The sequence below is a fragment of the Balaenoptera musculus genome, chromosome 2, assembly GCF_009873245.2.
Source record: "Balaenoptera musculus isolate JJ_BM4_2016_0621 chromosome 2, mBalMus1.pri.v3, whole genome shotgun sequence".
NCBI classification, from domain to species: domain Eukaryota; kingdom Metazoa; phylum Chordata; class Mammalia; order Artiodactyla; family Balaenopteridae; genus Balaenoptera; species Balaenoptera musculus.
This window is the reverse complement of record NC_045786.1, coordinates 32,301,323-32,326,965: the sequence shown is the minus strand read 5'-3', so window position 1 is coordinate 32,326,965 and position 25,643 is coordinate 32,301,323. Positions and strand designations below refer to the sequence as shown.

The window sequence follows — 25,643 nt, the reverse complement described above, 5'->3', positions numbered from 1 at the left end:
ACAGAGGAATAAGGGAGGGAGGGAGGGAGGCTCTCAATATTCTTAACTGCAAACAAGCCATTCAAAACCCTTCCTTGAGTTCAATCAGTTAGCTTAATATTTGGCTCCTAGATCAGTTTGATCCTGACCTGGTTTATCTTTCTCAAAGGTGACAGTGCCCTAATTTCCAGACAGAAAATACTGTTAACCCCTCTCCTTCTCTTCCCCTGCCCCCAATAAATTACTATACAGTGAATCTCTAGTTTTTCTCAAATAGGATCTTGCACTGAGATTGTTAAAAATGCAATTACATTCTTACTTTCAAATGATTCAGAGAAATAAAAAGTGTGTGGAGAGAGAGCACGTGTGTACACAAATATGGCAAAAATATTAACAAAAGGTAAATCTTATAGGTGAAGAGTATACAACTAAGTATTCATCCTACTACTCTTGCAACTTTTCTGTGGGATTGAATTTGAAATAAAAAGTTGAGAAAAATTTTAAATAAATAAAATCGGCAGTTTTATGAACCCCATGTTGAGCCTGCTGACCCAGCATCTCTGGGGGGCAGGGCCGAGAATCTCACCATTGCCCTGGACAATGCAGTCTCAAATGGTTAAAAGAAAATACGAGGTTAGAGAGCAAGCAACAGTTAGAAAGCCCACATCATACAGAGGGGTTCTGGACTCCCACACACATCACTAACCCACTCGAGTTCTCCACTGGGAGAAAACCTATAACTAGCAGAGGTGCCAACCCTCTAAGCTCTCCTGACCCACCAGGAGTGGCGCTGAGGGGGGCCACAGCGGGGCCAGACACAGGACCTGCCCCCATAATGCTCTACGTATTTGGGGTGGGGCTAGGAACCTCGAGGCATCTGTGTGACAGCAGTGCTTCCAGGTCAACAAGGTGGCCTTGTTAGCAAGTGGGGGAACCTCTGGAATTCAGTCTCCAGTCTCAGCCTGTTCTTCCTTTGAGCTAAGTCACATCTGCTGAGCCAGCTTCTTGCCAAACCACAAAAGGGGAGGAAAGAAGATTCCAGAGCTGACTGATTCTGTCTCTGACAACTAGTGTAAACAGAGAGCTATTCTGTTTGATCACAATGTCAACTCATCTGTAAAAAGCACATAACAATTGTCTGAGATGTTGTGTCAACCTCTCAACAAACCTTCCTATCTCAGATGAAGAGACCAAGGCTCAGACAGTGAAGTGACAGTCACGGCCAGGGGAGGACAGAGCCAAATCTGAGCCCAGCTTTTGGCCAGTCTATTTCATGGTTTATAACCATTCACAAGAATATATGGACTGTATGGGAGAACAAAGAAGAAATCACAGGGGGTACTCCTAGAAGCAGAGATGAGATGCCTTTTAACTTCAAGAACTTCCACAGAACAAAGGTGAGGGATAACACATGTCAAAACCTCTCAAGGAGGCCTATATTTAAACTGGGGGAAGGAGCTCAAATTATAGGCATTGTGAATAATGTTGGTAAACACCTCAAAGTAAACAATTGGCAGAAAGGTAGCTGTCACACAGGTAAAAACTCCCTCAGTGCTCAAAATTAATAATAATAGTCTATGAAAAGCAGAGAAATAGTCACGTGAACCTCTACTTTTTAGCCAAAACTCGAGAGCAAACTACCAAAGCTGCTGTGGATTAAAGGTAGATAATGAAGCCAAGCTTCTCATTCCATAAAAGGCCAAACAAGAAAATCACTCACCTGAAAAATCACTGTCTAAATACAAGAAGGAATACACAATATACAAACGTTTTGTAAGGCATCCACACAAGCACACTGCTCCTTGAAATTTAAAGAAAAAATTTATTGAAGATCTGAAAAACAATTTCTAAAAGATTGACTTTTCCAGAAAACTGTAGCTACACAATGCATTGCGTCTATCATGTTAAAACGTGCATTAGACACAAATACAAAAACCATGAAACAAGCCACCATTCTTTGACAATCTGAGCAAAGATAAAATGCCTAAGGAACAACATGGATGACTTGCAAAGGATGGGCTCTTTACTGTAAGCACCATAAAAAAAAGGGGGGAGCACAAATGGACGAGTGTGTTCAGTTATACACACTGAATTGAACCTTTGGCACTAGGAATCAGAGCATTTTGTCATATAGCATTAACACATATTATAAAAGTGCGTAGTGTCAAAGGAATAGAACCACCAGCATTCAAAAGCAGCTTTGTCAACTAAGCAATAAAACACTCTACAGTACGTCTCTCTGTTGTCCATCATTGAATACACTGGTAGCAACTTTGAAATGAAAAAAAAAAAAAAAAAAAGAAAAGAAAAAAGGAGCTGTAACCCCTTTTATTTTCTGTTTAAAATCAAACAGAAAACAAACATCACTTCTGTTATACACTAACATTTCCAAAGTACATCATTTGTACAAGAGAAGGACTAAGAAACAAAAATGTGTTTACAGAGATCCAAACAAGAGTGAGTATAAGCGCCTCACACAGCTTTCCGATGGTACTCAGGAGGAGCCACTTCATAATCGCTGGCACTAAACAAAGTTGCAGAGTTCTTTGCCAGGTATCTAAAAATGAAATATTCATTACAAGCATGAAAAAGAATATTTTGATACTAATCTCTTCTCAATTATATACAGAAGCCACACAAAGCACTTTAAAATATACTAAAATAATCACAACCTCACAGTAAAACTATGTAATTATAACTCAGGTAAATAGGGTTATATACCAGACAACAACACAAAAAAGGATGAAAGCCCAGAGTTACTCCCCTTATTTCAAATAAGCGAAGAACAGGAGTCACCAGAATACCAACCTGAGCACTTGGACTACCTTTAAGAAACAGGTGTTGTTAGCCTAAAAGAATAACATCTAGGTGTTTTCGTTAGCTCTCTGAAATCCATCATATTAAATATAGATTCAGAAATTGACCAGTAATTCTCAAGTTTAAACTTGGAATTAACCACATAAAAATCAAAGGGACCTGAAATGTCAAGTAGTAGAGCACTTTCATTTCATAAAGAAGTGGGGGTAGAGAAAGGATGTTAATTCATCATTGGTAAAGCAAAGACTATAAAGTTGATTAGATTCCCAGGTTCACGTTGGTTTTAAAATTATTATAAAATACACGGTGCCATTTTAAGAAAATTCAAACACAGAACTATATAAAGTAGCAAAGGAAAACTCCTTCTCTCCCAAAACTATGCCCAAGAAACAACTCACTGTTAAGTATGATCCTTATTTTTCCAAATCTATTCCAAAGATTCAAAGTGTTTCTACAAACGAGAGGAATCATACCATACTCTACTGCAATTTATTTTTTTGAAACTGACACAACATGGACATCTTTCTTGATTCGTATATTTAGACCCACCTCATCTATTAATAACAGTTTAAAATTCTTCACCATTTTTTTTAATGCAATAAACATGCTTGGAAATCTTTGTGCATTCAAGTATTTCTACAGGATAAGTTCCCAGAAGCGTAACTGTCTGGTCAAAGGGTAAAAGCACATTAAAAAATTTTATATGCATTGCCAAAATGCCCTCCAAAAAGCTGTAAAAACGAGGATTGCCCTTTCCTCCATTTCTCCAAAAATATAAGCCAATCGACAAGAGGTATTTTAATTATGTTAAACATATTTTAATGGCCTTTTTACTGACATTTCTGTGAATATCCAATGTCTACTTTTCACTGGTTTGTTCATCTTTTTCATATTAAGAACTCTGGTGTTAAAGATACCAGCCCTTTAACATGTATGTGTAACATATATTCCCTTCATCTTTAAGAGCTTACATTTGCACTTAAATTGTTCCATTAACAATGTATCTACTCTTGTACCAATACCACACATTGTTCTGTTTACTTTAGTTTTATAATAATATCTATATAGTGTCAATCTATCACAGAGTAATTTTCAGTACACTAGACTAATTCATGTTTTTAATTTCAAGCATTAATTTTTAGACTTACTTTAGGAAATCATGAAGATAATTCAGTAATAAAGCAAGGCTCTTCTCATCCAGAGGTGTATAGGCCAACATTGCTCCAATACGTACTATTTAAACAAAAGAATTTAGTCAAAGTTACATCCAAGGTAGCACTATAAGCATGTATTTTAATTACATGAGCAAACGCAACAATCACTGATTCCTTTAAAGTATATGATTTTAGAAACTGACTTTGGATTTTACTATATTAAATAAAAGTTCAAATTGGAATTAAATCATTATTTTTGAATGTTATTTTATGTTACCCCTTGATATAAATTAGGAAAGACAAAAACAAAGGCTCAGAGGAAAAAAAGGAAAATTGTTTTCTAAATGGCAGTATTACCAAATAATCTCAGTAGATGTGGCGCTCCATACACCTGGGACATGGGCGCATCTGGGTGATCTGCGAGGATTTCAGCATACTGTGGTCTCTCAAATTTGTAGAGCAGCTGAGTGCCCAACATTACATTGAAGTATTCCTTGATCCCTGCCACAACTTCATTAACAGCATACTCCCTGATAAATGAATAAAAATATTTACCTTCAAAGTAGGTCACTGCAAGGAATTGAGAGATGAAGATTAAGTCAACCAACATAAGGGTAACGAATTAAAAGGTTAAATTAATGACCCTGAGCCTCTACTGAACAGATTTTTAAAACAGAGATTTAATAAGAAGGCAAGAAATCAATTCCAAAAACAGACCAGTGGTGAGCAAACTATAGCCCTCAGGCTAGGGATGGTTTTCACATCTTCGGATAGTTGTATTTTAAATGGTTATATAGGTACTTACATATGGCTTCGAATTTTACCTGCAACATTTACTTATCTGGCCCTTTAAGAAAATGTTTACCAAACTACAGTGAGGTTATCACCTCACACCAGTTAGAATGGACATCATCAGAAAATCTACAAACAACAAATGCTGGAGAGGGTGTGGAGAAAATGGAACCCTCTTGCACTGTTGGTGGGAATGTAAATTGATACAGCCACTATGGAGAACAGTATGGTATGGAGGTTCCTTAAAAAACTAAACTAAAAATAGAACTACCATATGATCCAGCAATCCCACTACTGGGCATATACCCAGAGAAAACCATAATTCAAAGACACATGGACCCCAATGTTCATTGCAGCATTATTTACAATAGCCAGGTCATGGAAGCAACCTAAATGCCTCATCAACAGACAAATGGATAGAGGACGTGGTACATATATACAATGGAATATTACTCAGCCATAAAAAAGAGAGAAATTGAGTCATTTGTAGAGACGTGGATGGATCTAGAGACTGTCATACAGAGTGAAGTCAGTCAGAAAGAGAAAAACAGGGCTTCCCTGGTGGCACAGTGGTTGAGAATCTGCCTGCCAATGCAGGGGACGCGGGTTCGAGCCCTGGTCTGGGAAGATCCCACATGCCGCGGAGCAACTGGGCCCGTGAGCCACAACTACTGAGCCTGCGCGTCTGGAGCCTGTGCTCCGCAACAAGAGAGGCCGTGATAGTGAGAGGCCCTTGCACCGCGATGAAGAGTGGCCCCTGCTCGCCACAACTAGAGAAAGCCCTCGCACAGAAACGAAGACCCAACACAGCCAAAAATAAATAAATAAATTTATTTTAAAAAAAAAAAGAAAGAGAAAAACAAATGTTATATATTAACGCATGTATGTGGAACCTAGAAAGACAGTACAGATGAACCGGTTTGCAGGGCAGAAAGAGAGACACATATGTAGAGAACAAACGTATGGATACCAAGGGGGAAGAAGTGGCAGGGGTGGGATGAATTGGGAGATTGCAATTGACATATATACACTAGTATGTATAAAATAGATAACTAGTAAGAACCTGCTGTATAAAAAATAAGATTCAAAAAAGAAAAAAAAAAATTTGCCAGCCAAAGCCCCTAAAACAATGAAATTCTATTTTACTAGTTTCTGATGGTATTTTTTTTAAAATTTATTTATTCTATTTTTATTTTTGGCTGCGTCGTGTCTTCGTTGCTGCGTGTGGGCTTTCTCTAGTTGAGGCGAGCAGGGCCTACCCTTCGTTGTGGTGTGCGGGCTTCTCATTGCGGTGGCTTCTCTTATTGCGGAGCACAGGGCTCTAGGCGCGCAGGCTTCAGTAGTTGTGGCTCACGGGCTCTAGAGCGCAGGCTCAGCAGTTGTGGTGCACGGGCTTAGTTGCTCCGTGGCACGTGGGATCTTCGCAGACCAGGGATCAAACCCGTGTCCCCTGCATTGGCAGGCGTATTCTTAACCACTGCGCCACCAGGGAAGCCCCTGATGGTATTGTTTTAAAGTACACGTTTCAGATAATTTATTTAGAAATAATGTTTGAAGTGTCTTTGGGTATACTTCAAAGATATGTATATTCTTACTTATTATCTGTGTTTCCTCGAGATTTCTTGTAATTTGCATAATCCTCTAGAATGGAATCCACATTCTTCTTGGCAGGAAGATAAAAGAGCTATGAAAACAAAAATACACTTGAATACTAATATCCTCTTTTTCAAAGGAAAAGTATACTAGAAAAGCTTTAACGCAATAAAAGATGACCTAATAGTATTACAAAATAGAAAAGGGCACTTAAAGCATGGCTAATGTGACTAACTAAAAATTTAATTTTATTTAATTTCAATAGCCAAAAGTGGCTAGTGGTTGCCATACTGGACAGCACAGCTCTGAAGACTCAATCTATTGCACACATTACACTATTACTATATATGGAATACACTTGCACATAAATTTACCTCTGTGATATTATCAAGTCATCATGTGTTGTACAGTATTACGTGCCAGACCCTGTCTGAAGCACTTACCTGAATATTCTCTTCATCCTTACATCAATACTATGAGGTTGGGACCCATTATTCCACTAAATGTAAACACTAAAACACAAAAAGGCTGGGTAACTTGCCCCAACTCAGTAAGTGGTAGAACTAAGCTAAACCTAGCAGTTTAGGTCCAGAGGCAAATCAAGAATCAAACGAAGTCCACATACTGTACGGTATATGACTGATGTCTATGAAGTTTCATAATCCTCACACAGTCCCCACTTCTCCCCTACCCCTGCTTGTGCTATTTTAGAAATTGGTTCTTTTGTCCTGTAGAGTGCCTCATTCTGGACTTTGATGACTACCCTTGTGATGTTACATACATACCTCATAATGTCCCTATCTCCTGTACACAAGTAATTAGACCTAGGATCTTGTCAGATTCACGTTCTTTTTAGAGGTCACAAATACCTTGCAGGCAGTATTGTGTGCTTCCTATTACATTCCATTAGCAGCCACATATGAGACAATATCCCATTTTCAATGATAGTAAGACAGGAAATACATGCTTGTTTTTATGGATTTTCAGAATAATGTGTTCCTGCCCTAGCAACCGCCAACAATGAGTTATCTTGACCTTTAAAAAAAATTCATTATAAACTCATGGACTTTTATATATGTACTTCGTTTTATTCCTAAGTCCTTTCTGATGATCAAATTATTCAGTCCCTGAATTAAAATACTCATCAGTCATACTTTCAATATTCAAGTCTACAACCTTTTCTTTAGAAAAAATTTTTTTACACTAGCAAGAACATATCATATAGATTACAATCTGTGTAGCTTTCAAGTTACCTGTTTTTGCCGGGTAATTAAGTCCCAGTCATCAACAAGCCATGGTTTTAGTTCTTCAGGAATCTTTACTTTAACTTCAACTCTGTTCATGAATGTTTCCTCCTAAACAGAAAAAAAAGCAAGAGTATTAAACATCTGTCCTTTCTTGCTGCGTAACAGCTCCAAAAGTGTTTTCTAAAGGCTTTTCTGAACCTTTAGAGCCTCTGGGTATAAATTAATGATTTACTCAAATGGACTGCTGGAATTGTCATTTCAAAACTGATAAATGGAAAGATCATATAGCTAACTCCTGGGAAAAAAGAATCTTATTCTTGATAGTCCATTCAATGTCTTTTCATGTGAAAGCAAATATTCTTTAGCAAATTTCCTTTTCCTCTATAAATGACCACTCCAACTTAATGCATTTTAACTTAGTATTTTCAAATTTATTGATTTTGAATAGTCATACCTCCAAAGACTAGCCCAAACACGACTATCTTAAAATTTAATACAGAAAATTAAATGTACTATCTTCTAATTTGTCTTCAATAACTGCCTAAAAATACTTAATTTTTAGAACATACCACTGTTTTAACCTCAGCTTCAGAAATGTAAACGACATTGGTTAAAATTTTAAAACCCTTATTTTCAAATTCATAAGTTTGGAAATTATAAATATAATAAATTAGAAATAAGACATTTTATTCACTTATGTAAGAATCCTAAACTATTGTACCCACACATACATGTGGAACTGATAGGCTTTCTTGGCATTTTTTGTGGGTTTACTAAATCATCTTGGGACACACTAAACCATTTAATGTGACCTAGCTAAGTCTATTCAGTCTAATACCAAAGAAATATTTAGTGTTGTACATGAACACAGAGCTTTACAATGAACATCTGATGATGAGCTGGGGGTAAAATCTAGCAGGAACATATCTAGTGCTACAAGTGAAATAAAGATGTATACAAATATATCCTTTTTATCCAAAAAAGGGGAGTATTTTCACTTCAGTAGTTAACCATGTTAGCAATGCTTTTGAGACACTCAAAGTTCTATGACTTTTACTGTGTTGTAAAATGACAAGATTAAAAATTCTAACATGCTATGTATTCATAAACTTAAGGAAAAACTCACATTTTCAACAGTAGGATCTACGCGGGCCCTTTTCTTGCGAGGAGGCTGAGGTGTCTCACTTGTACTGCCACCATCTCCATTTCCAGGTGCTGTAAAAATTTGGGGGCCAGGAAGGGGTATTTTTAGCTTAATAAATGAGAAACTCTGTTAAGGAAACTAGTTTCATGACATACCCTCTTTTGACTTTTCCATTACATTGATTTTACTTAAATCTACATTAAAGAATCATATTCCTACCAAAAATATAACTTTTATAAACAGCTCTACCAAACATCTAGTACAAAGCGACATTTAGTAATATTACCATCTTACATTTATTTTTAAAATGTTATTGTCTCAGGATCAGTCATTAAGTAACATGAAAATAATAAACGCTTACAGGCTTCTCCATGGTAGAAAGAGTATGAGTTCTCTACTACTATGTACCTAACTCTAACATTGCTGTGATTCATATTTGAGACCATCAACATAAGCTTACTCTAAAACTTCATAACTTTAAAAATTTAACAGTGAATTCAAAATGCAAATGTTATAAAAGGCAAAATAATTTAAACAAAGTTAATATTCTTACTTTTCTGTTTGTTCTTTTTTGTTTTCCTGAAAGGAAGGAAGAAAAAGAAAAAAGATAAATAATTATTGCTAGTAAAACTGCCTCTGTTTAAATTCCTACCAGGTTATAAGTTCATAGAGAAATACTGCCTTGTTTGCTAAGATCAGGCCGCGATCTTATTTCGTACATATTCTCATTCACTACTCAGACACAAGGACTTTTACTGATAGTTGGCTAAATCCACATACTAGAAAACCAAACCAAAACCACATCAGGAGACTTCCTTCCAGGGTTATATTATTCGTTTGTAAGTTTATAGCATGTTAAGTGATAAAAATACACCTCGTGAGATTATTAGTTCCACAAACACAAAAAAAAGCTCCAAAGGTTAAAACATTTTCTCCCAATTACTTTAGTACCAGCATAATTTGATTTTAGATTTGTATGTTTCAGACCAATCCATTACTCCACTCTCACTGGTCCAAATTCTTTCACTTTATTTCGTCTCTGAACTATATTCCCTCCACTACAACACCACACACTCTGTTCTCCCATTCGTAGAACAAAGTTAATGTCTTGGTTATCATCTCTAATAGCAACTTAATTCATGTTCATTTATATACACACTAACAAAGAGTAAATTACTAACTTCGATTTTATACATAATTATTTCTGGGATACAAGGAAAACAGTTTACAAAGCCCATGATTACAGATTATGCCTGGAGGGACCATAACAGAACACCTGAATATTTTTACTTTTCTACAGCTTTAATACAAATGTTAACTACCTGTATTCATTTAATTTAGAGCTTGGGGTTCATCTCATGACTCAAAATTAACTTATGTTGGTTATAAACACAAAAATCTGGCCATCTGAAATTACAGGTTTTTCCCTCCTTCTCTAAGGTTAACTTCTGTAACACTAATATTTGTTGGACAGTATTTCTGAGTCAGATTAAACCATGAACTTTTACATGTCAAGAACATGGGCGGACCTAGAGAAGCCAAGAGCCCTTACACTCCTTTCTTACCCAGTCTATACCAAAGAATTAAAGAAAAAATACTGACAACTGATCTCAACTCTAAAGATCTATAAACTACACTTCAATGAATACCAGTGGTAAAGACTCCTGCTTTAACCTTCTTGCTTGTATTAATTAAACATGCAAGCTACTTTCTCCAAGTACGCAACGGATTTCATACAATAAATAAACTGCTGGTGTTGTCTGACTTCCTATTTCTAAGCCTCAGGACTAAATGTTATAATCAAAATATGAACTGTTAGAGTCAATGTATTTGAAAGAATTACTGAAGCCCAAAGTCATTCTTGAGAAAAGTCATTCCACTAAATAACGAACAACCAAAGTATGCTTGGAAGCCAAAGCACTAACAAAATTCACGTATATTCACTATTAGTTTATAAAGAAGAAACGCCCAACCTTAAGGACCTAGATGTCAACAAAGTAAAGGTAAATCTGGTTCTCATATTTTCCAACCAGATGCATACATGTTTATGTATATTCAGAGAAAGCTACAGAACAATTACCAAACACTAAAAATGGTGTAAGGTATAAAACTAAACATTAAATATTAAAAATTGTATCAAAACCTCAAATCAAAATGAAAGAAAAATAAATAAATCTCCAGGTTTAATTACTCAGTATTTTTATTTTAAAATAGATCTTCTATTCTACCAGGGCAAAGCAATACTTAAAATTACATGATGCCTTCCTAAGTACTCAGATTACAATCTTATCAAAGTGTCATGTTCCCATTAAAAGGAAGACTCCTTGAGAAAAAGAAAGACTCACCCAAAAAGGTTAAAACCCCAAACATTTCAAAATGCATCGTTACCTTCATTACTTATCACCTAATTTTTAGATAGTAAAGTCAGACTAGTTAGGTCTAAAAGCAACAGAATATAATCTCAAGGAAAAACATACTTCTCTTAAATAAATATTTTACAGCATGTTACTTTTGATCCTTTGAAAAGAAGCACGTGACGGACCACTCATTAAACCTATCTGTTCTTAAAATATTCAAGTGGCAAGAAAAAATGATCTTTTAATAAAAATTATGATTCTTTATGTTCTTTTATTAAGCTACCATTCCCACACTGGATTTCGGGTACATAAACTTATTACACCAATGTGTGTATGCATATGACTTGCACACATAGGCTTATTACCAAGATGTTCTAAATCTTAAGAGTTAACAAGGAATGGTTTTTTCTTGGGGGTTGAGAGGAGGGGGGATGATTTGAAACCTTAACATCTCACACAGTTACCATGGGTTTCAAAAGGGGAATTAAAACTAATACACATATTTAGCACTACTGAAAAAGCCAATCTGTCCCCCAAATCTCAAAATTTGTGTCCTGATAATTCAACACTATACTTGTAAAAGAAAACACATTACATGTATACATATTTAATACAACTTAAAAGAAGCACTGTAAGGGACTTCCCTGGTGGTCCAGCTGTTAAAACTTCACACTTCCACTGCAGTGGGAGCAGGTTTCATCCCTGGTTAGGGAACTAAGATCCCACATGCCGCCTGGTGCGGTAAGTAAATAAGTAAGTAAATAAATAAATAAATAATTTTTAAAAGAAGGAGGGTTGTGAATGTACTTAATGTCACCCAATTGTACACTTAAAAGAGTTAAGTGGTAAATTTTCATGTTATGTACATTTTACTACATAAAGGAAATATCCCTTTACTAAATAAAGGAAAGGTGGGGGGAGAAAAACTGCTAAGGACTCAGTATGTAATTAAGGAATCAGTATGTAATTAACAGGTATTTTCAGCAACCCAACACCAAGGGGGTTCTCATTGGCATTTTTCCAATCACAACAATGTTCCAGTTTTCATTTTCAATAAATCCTAACAGAAGACAATGTGTGTCAAGTTTGAGTTTCACAAACAGCATGTAAAATTAAAACAAAGACAGAGCTTCTTACACTTCAACATTTTTCTGTTGCAGACCAGAAGTCTTCTTTCCAGGGGCAGCCCCTCTCATCTTCCCCTCTGCATACTGCTCCCTTCAAAAATAATTTCAATAATATCATCTTAAAATGAGTATTTACGTGGAAAAATAAATTAATCACTTGATTCCATTTTGAAATTTATATTCAAATTGAAGTCCTGAGCCTATACATATTGTGGTACAAAGTTTTTATTTAACAAGTTCAACAGAGAGATAATGTATTTACAAAAATCAATTCAAGAAAGAACAGTAAAAAGCCCTAAGATTCGACTCTTCTATACTTATGAAAATTAAAATAAATGTAGTAAAAAGTGACAATAGATTCTCCTATAACTGAAAATTCCATTTGTTTTGAAATTCACCAATCCCAATGTTTTTTAATCTGATCCCATTTTATCATTTCCATTTTCTTAATATTTCAGTTTTGAAATTAAAACAATTACCCTATAGACCACACAGTCTTTCAGGGTTCCTTTTCTCAATGTGCTTTCAGAGGTGAATAACAATGGGGACCGCCCCCCCTTTCTTATTCCTCCCCCACCAAGTGTACCTTCCAAACAGCCCAGAAGATAAGACCGTAACAATGAGTTTGCAACTTCAGAAATTTCCAACAACATCCTGCTCTGTTTTCTACCTACCTCTAAGGACAGACTCCAGAAATGACATGTATGCTACTTCCTTTCCCCAGGAAAGGCTTTTCTGATCACTTGAAGTCAGAGTCATATCACAGCAGCTGACAGGTCCCAAGGATCATTTTAAAGGCAGGCAGCCAACATGATTTCCATTGTGGATTTCATTCCTAAAAATTAACTTACAGGCATTTCTCCTCATATTCATGTTGCAAAACAAACTTACTGATTGGCTTTTTGAAGTTCTCGTTGTTTCTGCAAATTGGTGTCCACGTATTTGAGTACTCTGCTTTCTGGAACCCATTCATCCCAACTGAAAAAGAGAAAAATTAAAATATCATTCAAAACTATTTCGTTATTACTCAGACTCTGTCCTCCAATTATCTTTTTTTAGAAATACAAGAGGCAAGACTTTGGACTTCTCTGGACTAATTTCACGAACTGGCATTACAAATTCATTCTCAACTAAAGTGAAAATCTGTTCTGTAAAAAGGCAGTAAAGGGACTTCTCTGGTGGTCCAGTAGTTAAGAACCCACCTTCCAATGGAGGGGATGCAGGTTCTATCCCTGGTCAGGGAACTAAGATCCCACATGCCACAAGGCAACTAAGTCTGCACACCAGAACCACTGAGCCGTGCGCCACAACTAGAGAGCCCACATGCTGCAACTACAGAGCCCACGCACAATTAGAGAAGCCCGCATGCCACAATGAAAGAGCCCATGTGCCGCAACTAAGACCCAGTGCAGCCAAAGAATAAATAAATGAAAGATTTTTTTAAAAAGGCAATAAACATATTCTCAGAAGCAACATTCCAAATCTAAACTGCGAGTCCAAAAACAGATTATTCAAATTGTTTTTTAAAATGGCATAAAAGCATGGCATTTAACATAAGAGCCCCTAAGCAACTATCCTTACAGAATAAAGGTACCTAAAAGAACTTTAATTCCAAAAAAAAATGAGGCACAGGAATCCATAAGAAGCTGACTTCTTAAAGAACTGAAACTAACTGGCTGGTTACCTGTGATACAGAATTACAGAACTCTCTGTGCCTTAGTTTCACCTGTAAAATGAGGATAATAGTACCTATCTCATAGGATTGTTATGAGAATTAAATAATACATATAAAACACTTGAGAGTGACAAAAAAAATAAACACTCAAGGTCTGTCAGAAACATATTAGGAGGTCTACAATACGGAATACCATCTAGATCAGCTCAACTAAGACTGTAAATTGAAGTGTTACAATGGTTATCACTCACTCACAAACGAATACACCAACTTTCGAGGCAAAACCATTCTTGGTGTTCTAAACATCAAAAGACAGAACCAACCACTCTCTTAAAATATCCGTTGCTAAGGCCTTCTGGCACTTAGAAAAGCTCCTTCAAAACAAGATCTTTTTTAAAAATTTTATTTTATTGATGTATAGTTGATTTACAATGTTGTGTTAATTTCTACTATACAGCAAAGTGATTCAATAATACGTATATTTACATTCCTTTCATATTCTTTTCCATTATAGTTTATCATAGGACACTGAATATAGTTCCCTGTGCTATAGTAGGACCTTGTTGTTCAGAACAGGATTTCTGATGTGGCTTTTTTTCCAAAAGGGAAAACAAAGATAAGGTATTTCTTAGGGAAATGCTGAACTTTTTGTGCAAATTTTTTCCTCCTGCTGATGGAGCTCCTTTAGTGACACAAAGAGATGTATCCTCAAAGTCTTTTACTTAATAATTTCCCACCTTTGACCTCTTATGTAAAACAGCCAAAACAAGAATAAAAAATAAAAAGCAACCCTCAACATGATCTCCTAGAGAAAACTTTAAAACATGCATTTACCTAGAGGTCAGGAGGGGGTGGTGTACTGAGGGAGCTCCTTCAGGAACAGGAAAAAGTGCTACAATATCCTCACGTGTCTTCAAAGTTTTTTCAGAGCGCCTGGGCCTCACAGCACTTCTGATACAGACAGCATAGTACAAAGTAATCTCAGTAACTAGGTGTAGAATTTAGCTTAAGCTTTAAGATTTATTTACAAATATAATACTTAAATGTCTGTGTCAACAAATTCCAATAAGGTTTTTGAAAATTTAGAAATATCTTACTATCTATTGTGCTTTTGAAAAAGTATACATTTACTGAAGTTTAAGAAAATTCCAGTTTGGAGACTGGGCTTTTGTTGTATGCTTTTCTGAAAGTACAGTATCCTATAAACTGTACTCAAAATGAGGATCTTATTCTTGTATCTGTTCCAATTCTCTCTAAATTAAAGGGAGCTAGCAAATTTTTATTTACCACAAAGTTCCATTTTAGAACCTTGCAAATTCCTTCCGATATAAAATGCATCTAAATAAGGACCTTGATCTAAAAACCAATTCTTGAGTTTCCTTCACATGTCAGGAGCTGAAAACCCTTGCTGAACCACAGGAAAATGAAATGACATCTTTTGCTCTGAAGAACACCACTACTAGGGTAGTAACTGAAGGCCAAATATCCAGAAATTTTTACATATAGCTCAAGCATAAAAGAATTTCAGAATTTTCTAAAGGTAGCTTGTCATTAATTCCCAAAGTCACAATGACCCATGGCACTACTTACACAGCACTAAATAAAAACATAACATACTTGCTGGGTATTTGAGCAACTCCTCCTCCTTTCTGTATGGATTTAAAGGCTTCTCTAAATAATTATTAAAGATAAAAAATTTCAAAATTCCGTATATTTATCTATACACCAGAACAACTACAAAAAACACATCCTTGTTAATATTCCTCAATACGTCTACAAAGATATAAAGATCTCCAATATTTAGTGCATTTTTTCCTTAATTTTTTTTACAAGGAGTAATATATAAAATGAGACAAACAAAAAACCAAAAAAACTATGTACCCTATCATTTATTTGTGTTACTAGATAACATAACAAAGGAAACAAAGGTTTATTTTCAAGCAATACTATCAGAAAATGCAAGCATTTTATGTATTTCCACAATTTCTTATAAGCTACAAATGCCACTTAAAACCCAGTCTTCACACTGTACATACGTGCATGTAATTTTACAGAAAATATTATACATGAAAGAATTAAGCACAAAAGTGGTCTTCACTGTTATTAAGATGAAATCCTAAAACACTTAAAGTGTGCACGGGGATGGGGGCAGACCTATTCCATGAATTTGCTATTTGCTTTTCTTTAATTTCCTGGATAGACTTCCCATACATGATATGCATAAATAAGATATTCTATTTCCTATAGTGAACTGAGATTCTCTTTATATCTTGATATACTCTCAACTTTACCTGATGTTAACAGAATATTGATATATAACATATTAAGTCTAATAAAAGGCTGACATACAGTTTTAAACACTTCATTTTTTTAACAGGGAAGAAAAAGCCATAAACTACACTGGGATCCAGAAGATAAACTCTCCTGGATATTAGACTCAATTTAGCATTAAACCTGAAATCCCATTTAAAATCATAGACGCTTACTTCTATTAAGACCAAAGGATTAAAAGCCCATAGGGTCACTCTGAGTTACTGTATTACCAACATATCATTATTATAAATATTTTAATTATCATTAACTGGGAAAAAATCATTTGTTGAATGCGCTTTTACACATTTTACATCTCCACCTACAATCATACTAATGGAAGAAAAAGTAAGGGTCTGGTATTTCTTCTTAGCTAAAACCATTTTGTGATAAAATTTTCTAATAAATAAAACTAACTGGGTTGGCCACCTGGCTATGGGACTGTATGAAAGAAGACCAAAGTCACAGGGTCAGTAAATGTCAAGGAGAAAAGCTCCTTCCAAAGCAAGAGTATTCATCAAATCAGATGGCAGCGCTCACTTGGAGAGCCAGCTACCAGAGTATGGCTAAGGTGACACAAAGCTTTAAAATCTGCTAGAAAACAACTCCTCAAGAACTACACTTTCTGGCAGTACTATTTTTGAAGAACAAAACACCATTAGTAAAATTAAAATCCTCTCATAGTAAAAATTATAGGCTATTCAATTACAAGCACCAAAAATGAATTAAATTATCAAATGTGATATTTATGGGCCCCAAGAAGAAAGACCCATCACTGACAAAGAGCTCCAATGGCTAAACATTCTAGAATGTGTTCAATCTATAACCACTGTCCACTCCCAGCAACATCAATATCACTTCTAAAAAAGAAAAAAAAGTTTAACTCTTTGGGGTGCAAAATTAGGTTCTGTAACTAAATTTCTGTACCTCTGTTAAGTCATATGCTAAAAAGTGAACCACATGAATTCACTTTGTTAGCATTTAATTATGCTTCCGAAGTTCAAAACATGAGCTGGTTAATACTTCCAAATCAGGCAATCTTTTTCTTTCTCCCCCCTTTTCTAGGTAGAAAAACCCAACTAGCTTTGAGTATAACTGCTTGAAATACCGTATGTAGTCACTAAGTTTGTGTTAAGGCAAAAAACTCAAGCTGTCCTAAAATGTACCAAAACCAGAAAATAGTTGGGCTGACTAATTATTATTAGACATTATACCGGAACACAGAAATACTCCAAAGAATGTAAAATAAAATGGCTGTAGGGGACTTCCCTGGCGGTCCAGTGGTTAAGACTCCAAGCTTCCAGTGCAGGCGGCGTGGGTTTGATCCCTGGTCAGGGAACTAAGCTAAGATCCCACATGCTGCGCAGTGCAGCAAAAAAAAAAAAAAGGCTGTATACCCTAATTTCTATTCTATTTTCATCACACTACAAATGGTTCACCTCTGCCTCAACATGTATTTACATTAAAACTGCAAGAATTAAGAAGCATATGCTTGTATCAGTCTACGACACAAAGCTACCTTGTTAATTATAAATAAAACATTGCTTTTAAAGATCTAATACTCACTTTTTATTCCAACCACTGTAATGTATAAAGTATTTCACTTGTTTATCCTTTATGGCAACCTTTACACACTGAAATAAAAAAGAAAAAGTTCACTTAGAAATACTGAAGGAAATAAAAAAGACTACCTGGATAATTTTCAAGTATCCAATCTTTCGAAGACAAACTCTACACTTAAACTCTCTGGTGGCCAAAATGAACATAATAAGATGCAACTCTTTAAAAGAACATTATTTAAGCCTTCAGACTACTTAGGTATTCAGAGTTATAAAACTGCCAAAGAGTCATAAAATTTGTTGGAGTCAGTCCAACAAATCTGAAGAACCATAAGCACAAAAGGTCCCCCTAAAACCTTAAATCAATGGGCTAGATAAGCTATCCAAGAACAGCTAATGAAAACTGTATTTGTGTTTTCTCAAAGTCCAACTAGCCAAAAGCTACATTTATTTCAAAAATAAATTCAGCTCAAGAATTAAACTCTTTTAAAAAAATTTAAAATAATTTTGAATAATTTGAATCATTAAAAAATTTCATTAGCTTACACAAGGCAATAGCTGTTCTGCTGCAGATTATCAGCAACTAGCAAGGTGACAGATGAAAAACATCTTGTGTTCTTCTTAAAAGCAGCCAAACAAATTGGATTGAATCATTAGGGGAAGTCATTAACTATGAAAAAGTGAGGACTGTCTGGATTTAAGTTTTTATCAGATGCAAATCAAGAGAACCACAATAGTTTATTTAAGCTATTTCAATCACCATTTAAAATTGTTCACTGGAGTGTTTCTGCTGCCAGAGCAGAAAAATCTGCCAGTCCAGTAGAGTTTGCCAGAAACTGATACAACAAAAATAACATTCAAGGATATAAATGACAAACAGGACTTAAAATATACTATAAGCTGCAGCAGTATTAAACCATTAAGATATACGTACACACACAAAAAGTTCTTGACCATCTCCATGAATCCAGTTTCAGCCATTTTAGAACTTTAAAAACATACATCCACTATGTATTCAAAATAAGTAAAAAGTAGTGAAAATGGTTAGTCACACTGACACTTTACAGTCTTATTTTCAGAGACATAAACTATTTACCAAGAACATACGTAGAAATTACCTTTAACTAAATATTATACTGCTCAGCATACTGTTCATTTTTTTAAAAAACTACCACTGTAAAAGAAGTTGACACATCTTAAATATTTGTGCTAAAAAAGTTACCAGAAACAAAATACTAAGAACACCTTTGACTTCGTAATGCATCATCCCACTTATTTTTGGCTAAATGGAAAAATCAGTTATTACCTGAGCACAACACTGATACAGAGAAAAGGGAAAGGGAACCCCCCCCCAATTCAAACTTTGCCAAACAATCCAACAAGTAAGTTAAATGTACTCATTTTAAATGTTAGTTTTTACCTTTAACGTAACTACTCAGTGCTTACTCAGCACATTATATTTGCAAATTAAGTTAACTTTGCCAGTATTTTCTCACAAGTCATTAACTACAAAATGCTATTTTGCTCCCATTAATAGTCAATTTTCTATCTTTCCCCTCAAATGCTCTTTCCAACTACTGGACCTTTAGCAGCTCAGTAAGATGAATGGCAAGACAGCAATGGTTTGTAAGACCTACTAAGAAAGCAGTAAGTCACCCATAAAGAGAAGATGAGGAACTATGAATCTATGAAAATCTATGAAAAAGGTAGCTCTCACTAAAGCTACCAACCATTGAAAACTGATATTATCCAACCAGTAATTTCAGCCAACTTTTCAAGAGAAAACAAGTTTAATACCTTTGCTTCATAAAGAAGAGGCCCATGGAAGCACAGCACTCTCTCACCTGTAGAAGTAAAAAACACACACACACACAAAAAAAGTACTGGGTTAGTTGTGATTTCTCTTCATATATAAGAATATGCACATCTGGTTGTGATGGAGAGCCATCACACTTGTACCATAGTATTCCTCAAAAAAGTAGGCAAGTGGGTAAGGCAATGTATCCATCAACACTTCAGATCAAACTTCAATACAACAAAAACACCTTAGCATCTGATGTAAACAAAAAGCAATCAGGATATCAATCTATTAAAATCATCAAATCATCTATCACCTGCTAAACAAATTAAATCTACTGTAATTATCTACTGGCAGAATTGGTTTATTTTTCAATGTACTGATACATGTGGGATTTAAAGACACTTTAAGTTTAGGACCTTATGCTCTACCTATTCCTTCTCTGCTTCCAACCGTCTTAAACTGATTAAACTAAGAAAAACTCTACATAAAAATTTCAATGTGCATCAGATACAGGTGTTTTTTTAAAAAAAGAGGTCCCACTATGTTCATGCCTTTAGTGTGTTCAATGATGTTCTGGGTGTTGGGCTGCTTCAATGGGAAAAAGAAAAAAAAAAAAAAAAAGAAAAAAACCCAGACAATTCTAACCTTTCGAACTTACACTCTCTGTTGAATCTACCATTAAGACTTGCAAGACTAAATAAAATGTTAGGGACTGGAATAAGATGTGGAAGACACCCCTGCTCATCAGACAAATCAGGCAGGCAATTCCTGGCAGTACCTTAAAATATCATTCGATTGTAGAAAAAATACACGTCTCACATTATTTTCGGTCCACTTGGTTTCAACAGGCCCAGAGGTAACAAAAGTACCAACACAGTCAGCTCTTTCAACTCTAAAATTAAATTAAAATAGCCTACTAGCTCATTTCTGAAGAGACTACAAGGCAGTATAGGTGACACTGACATGTAACCAAAGTTTTGCACAATTTACTGGATTTCCTATTTTAACTATCTTCATAAGCAGTAAGAAGAGTGACTGATGAGCTACTTGGGAAGGTCACAGGGAAGGGCCCATGCTGAGGAAAGCAACTGGTACCAAAGCATAGAAGAAACATGACAAATTCTGTGCAGTGGTCCACTTTGAGGAACCACTGCCTGAGGCTACTAGGCCTATGCAGAAAAAGTGGAGACTAGAAACAAGGAGACCAAAGACTTCTCCCAACTGTCAGGGATAAGAACAGAAATAGGTATGAATCAAAAGCAGTGAGGAGGACAGCTAAGCCAAAGTAGAAACACTTTAAACTGACTTCCAGCATGGTGGGAGCATTAATGAGAAAAGGAAATGGAGGGAGGGGTTTCTGATCAATTTTGGAATAAGTTACAGTGGCTACATGACATCCAAACTGGAGCCATCTAGTAAGCAGTTGAGTACATGTCTGGCTCGCAAGAGAAAGCTAGGCTGGAGCCACTGCTGAATACTGTGGACAAGAACGAGACCATGGGGATATAGATAAGATATAGGGCCTAAACAGCTGCACCAAAGATCAGACCTGTGTACCTAAATTTAACTCTCCAGGTACTCTTTAAAGGCACCCTGAAAATGGCCTCACTCCCCTCTCCCTCCTTTTGGCTGCTGCCTCCAAAGACAACTGCACTGAGACTAAGACCCTTTGACCTCCATTCTAGCTACCTGGCCCTAATATCCTGTTGAAAAAATATACAGTAAGTTGAAGAGCATGACCCAGGATAACAAATGCCTATTTTTTTCATGGAAGTGGAAAGACTGTTAATTGGGGAAGGAGCAAACCACAGTCTCAGATATTTTTTAAAAATCTTTCTTCACTCTTAATCCTTTCTGGTATCAAACTACAAAGGTAATCTTGCCCAATGCTCTCAAATTCCAAGGGTGATGAGATTCCAATTCCCCATCCTCCCACTGGTTTGCTTACTGGGAACATTACTCAAATTCCAGCATCAGTCAGTCTCCTAACAAGCCAAGAGTCCTCTCCCTGACAATGGGCTAGTTGCCCAATAGCTTTCTTTACCTTATGCTTTAACATTTCAAGTGGAAGACCAAGTCGAGTGCAAAAACAGTCACTGTGCTTAAAAACTGCTTATAACATGTTGCACCATTATTAAATAAAAACTTTCAAATTTAAAAGAACCATTTAGAAAAAAAACTGTTTCTGATCATTCGTATTTCCACCATTACAGAAGCTCAATTCTTCTGCAGTGTTTTAATATAATTCTGTGAGTTCCAACAGAATATTCGTTTTTCCTTATAAAATATTCTCTGAAAATGTCTTATAAATAATTATAATTTCTTAAAGATGGTTACAACTTTGACACAAGAGTAGAAAACATGTCTGGAAAGTGATGGTAATGGTAAGTGCAGAGACTCTTGGGTAGCTTTCAAAACCTTACAGATACACTGGTTCATACTCTTCTCTAATTCACCACTATAGCAGCACATGGATTCTCCTTCGCTGTTATCACTCTTACCATCCCTCTAGTTTAGAACTAAAGCACTTCCTCCAGAAAGCCAACCTTAACTGTCCCACACTTGGGTGATCTTCCTTTGATATCCTACAGTGGGGATTAATTTTTTGTGCCATGGACCCTTCACAGTCTGGTTAAGCCTTTGGGCCTATTCCCAGAATTTTTCTACAAACACGTAAAACAGTATTACAAAAGAAACCAACTGTATTGAAATAGTTACCAAAACATTTAAAATATCACGTTCTATGGTTTTATATGAGCTCCTTAATGGATATAAACATTTAGCCACTGATCCAATAACTACCACAACTCTGAAATAATGACGAGCATACATTACATCTCAATGTATCTCCCACCACTGTAATGCTGGGACATGAAAACATACAGCTAATACTACTGTGGTTTTTTGTTTCTTTGTTTGCTTTGCTTGTTTTGTGGGGGAGGAGTCCTAACATTCACAACTGAAAAATACTCAATTTTAGTTAGACAACAGAAACCAAAACTTTTTCCCGTCCAAGTTCACGGATCTTCTGAATTATAAACACTGACCCTAGATTAAGAATCCCTGCTCCAAAATATCTGGTTTAAAAAAAAAAGGCAATCCATAGAAGGTAGTCACACAGCTTCTCAGCGTGAGAGAAAGCAGGTATTAAGAGTCAGTTATAGCAGAAACACGCTTAGAAACGTCTTAAACATTCCATAGTTACAATATACTTGGGTTTTGTGTAAATGACTAACGCACATTAAAGTTTGAAAATCGCTACAACAATTTTTTGCAGACGTCTCGACATCTACGGTAACTAACACATCCATAATAATGAAAGGGAATTTTAAAGTGTTCTTGCTTGCCTCACAGAATTTTACTTCCATTTTAGTTTACTCCTAAACCTCCACTTTAATATAAATTATTAGATACGTTAATTGTGAAAATTAAAGAGCTGTCTTCCACTGGAAATCAGGTTCTACCGTCGGCCAAGACATATCGATCAAAGACAATAAAAACTCAACTTTAAAATCAGTTAATCAAATATTGCTGCAATTACTCAAACAACTGCTGTACTTAAAAGGTAACAGCAAGGCAATGGGACTTATAAGTGAAAACATAATACCGCGTTCAGGTAGCTTTTATTTATTGTTTTACAAGCAACCGCACAGCAAGAGCGCAGTCACATCCCCATAGGATGTTGGCACTCGGCTTTTCGGTAAGCAAAGAGACGCCTGCCAGCAACACAAAGCCGACCCAGACGCTCGCGCTTTTTCTCTCCAGTTCCCACCCACCTCCCTGGGGTAAGCGTCGGGGAACCGGTTCCCGCGCGGCAGCGAGCGAAGAAGGGGGCGCTGTATCTGCCCTAAAGCGGCGTCGGCGGCCGGGAGCCGGGAACCCAGGCGCCGGCGGCCATGATGGCGCGGCCATCTTGCAGCAGCCATTTTACAACGCAGTTCTCCCGCCCCGAGACGCGAAGCCCACCGCCCCCTCCCCCCAGCCGCAGCCCGGCGGCTCCACCGAGCGCGACCACCTACGGGCTCGAGGCCGCCCCAGAGCGCCAGGCGTTGGCCGCCCACGCGGCCGGGGTGCTCCGCGCCGGCGCCCGAAACCGCCGCCGCTGCCTCCCCTCCCCCACGCCACATCACTTCCCCTAACGGCCGCCATGGCGCGCCCGTCGCCTCCCTACAATAGGCTACTTTCTCCGCGCCCTCTTCCTCGGAACAAACGCTACGCTAAAGCTTTGCCACGCGGCAACGGCTCCCTCTGCCACTCTAACGCCTGCCTAACGCTTTCGCTTCACAAGGTATTTTCGCCTCATGACGCACCGAAATAACCCGCCGCAATGCGCTTTCCCCGCACAAAGCCCTGTCCGCCGCCTCCTCCGGGCGCAGCCCTTGCCACCCCCGACCCCCACACCTCAACCACCCCGAGCCCGCCTCCCTCTCCTGCGCCGATAGATGCCTTCTCCCCAGGAACTCAAACTCACCCTCCTGGAATTTAGGCTTCGGGTCCTGCTTCGGCGCCATTTATAAGTAATTCGCCGCCGCCGCCGCCTCCTCCTTCTCCCACCACCCCCGACTACCGCCCCCTACTCTCTACCCCACCCAACTGCGCGTCAGACGCGCCGTCAGCCACCGCCAACTCTACATCCTGGGCCCGATTTGCCAGCTGCCACAGACCTCACAGCATCGCGACCCGCGCAGCCGCCGCTCCAGCCAACGGCTGCTCTCCGCGCACGCGCCCCTGCGCCCGCCCCGCTCCCGGGGCACGCCGGGATTGGTAGTTCCCGGGCGCTTAAGGCGCCGCGGTGTGGGGGAGGGGCGGCGGCCTCTTCCCATCCCCCACCCCGGGACCGCCTGGGGTTTTTAAAGCCTGGATTTGATTTTGCTTGTTTGTTGGAGCGAGGGCGAGGGAAGGCAGTGCCTCACCTTAAGAATGGGAGAGGCCCAGTTGCGGAGGCCCACGGGCAGTACAGGGCCACAATGATGTGGGCTTTGAAATGGCCTGAGAGAAAAGGCTGCTTCCTGAAGCCTACTTTCAGTAGCATCTCGAGTAGTTTCCGCCTAGAAAAGTTTCACGGCCAGCAATCTGGCCAGAATGGGGGTAGGCAGTGGAGTCTGCGTCTAGAAGTTTCGTTGTTTAGTAAGCTCACTGACAGTTTATTTGGTGGGACTGACGGCCATCTGTCGGGTCCTGCTCCTCCCCTTCTCCAGCCTGGGTCCTGCGGAAATGAGGACGGAGAGGGAGACACTAGGCAGGCTTGGGGGGCGAGCTCTGGCTTTTTGGGTGATGGACTTCTGCCCGCCGCCCAAAGAGGCCACCGTGGATAATACCAAGTAATACCCACGCTGGGGTTCTGCACCTGCCCTATGTGTGCACTTTTTGGTCACCTGATGTCTTTGAACTGTTATTGAGTACACACACGGTTTAAACGAATTTCCTCGTGTCGTTTCCCCTGTTCAAAAAGTCTGTAGTTTGCTCACCTGCAAAATGGGGAGAATAAGACCACCTTTCCATCGGTTTACTGTGAGACTTGCATGGAAAGGCTTAGTGCGGCGCTGAACAGTGAAATGGCGCTCAGCAAACGTTAAGGATGATGGATCCCGAAGTCCTTAGCTTGGCATTTGAAGTCCTTCCACAAACAGTCCCCCACCGTCCTCCAGGCTTTGTGCTTGTCTGCATGCCTTTTCTAAACCCTCCCCTGAGCATGCTATGCACCCCATGAATTCCAGACCCCTCTCCATTTATCTGACTCCAGTTTCTCCTTCAGTCTTGCCTGAACACAAGCCCTTCTTTGACCACAGAAACCCACAAAGAACCATCACTCCACTTGTCTGCACAGCATCTGGTCTGTTCCACTTCTTAGAATATCAAAGAAAGGGGCAAGGGCCTCTTTGTGACCCCATCACCACACCAAAACTCTGAACTATACTTCTTTTAACGTTTTGAATACAGAATATTTTAAAATAATTCAAAATTCAATAATTCAAAATAATTTTAATATAAAACTGGAGATAGCGAGACTTCCCTGGCTCTCCAGTGGTTAAGACTCCGGTTGGATCTGTGGTCGGGGAACTGAGATCCTGCATGCTGTGCAGTGCAG

At 37.9% G+C, this 25,643-nt stretch overlaps 1 protein-coding gene across 2 annotated transcripts; it reads right to left on the bottom strand.

Annotated features, from left to right (window-relative positions):
• Positions 1 to 1,781: 1,781 nt before the first annotated feature.
• MORF4L1 (mortality factor 4 like 1) lies at positions 1,782 to 24,255 on the bottom strand. 2 transcript variants are annotated; one of them, XM_036842450.1, is made up of 13 exons: positions 24,027 to 24,154; positions 19,552 to 19,598; positions 17,762 to 17,829; positions 14,720 to 14,836; positions 13,102 to 13,188; positions 12,221 to 12,301; positions 9,280 to 9,305; positions 8,709 to 8,797; positions 7,589 to 7,690; positions 6,338 to 6,426; positions 4,308 to 4,480; positions 3,945 to 4,029; positions 2,185 to 2,536 (listed from the first exon to the last, which is right to left on the bottom strand). In XM_036842450.1, the coding sequence occupies exons 1-13, from the start codon at positions 24,064 to 24,066 to the stop codon at positions 2,452 to 2,454; spliced, it is 1,089 nt and encodes a 362-aa protein (XP_036698345.1). In that variant the 5' UTR covers positions 24,067 to 24,154; the 3' UTR covers positions 2,185 to 2,451. The 2 variants fall into 2 exon arrangements, with proteins under 2 accessions (XP_036698346.1, XP_036698345.1); XM_036842451.1 differs by lacking the exon at positions 14,720 to 14,836 and having other exon boundaries at positions 1,782 to 2,536; positions 24,027 to 24,255.
• Positions 24,256 to 25,643: the final 1,388 nt, after the last annotated feature.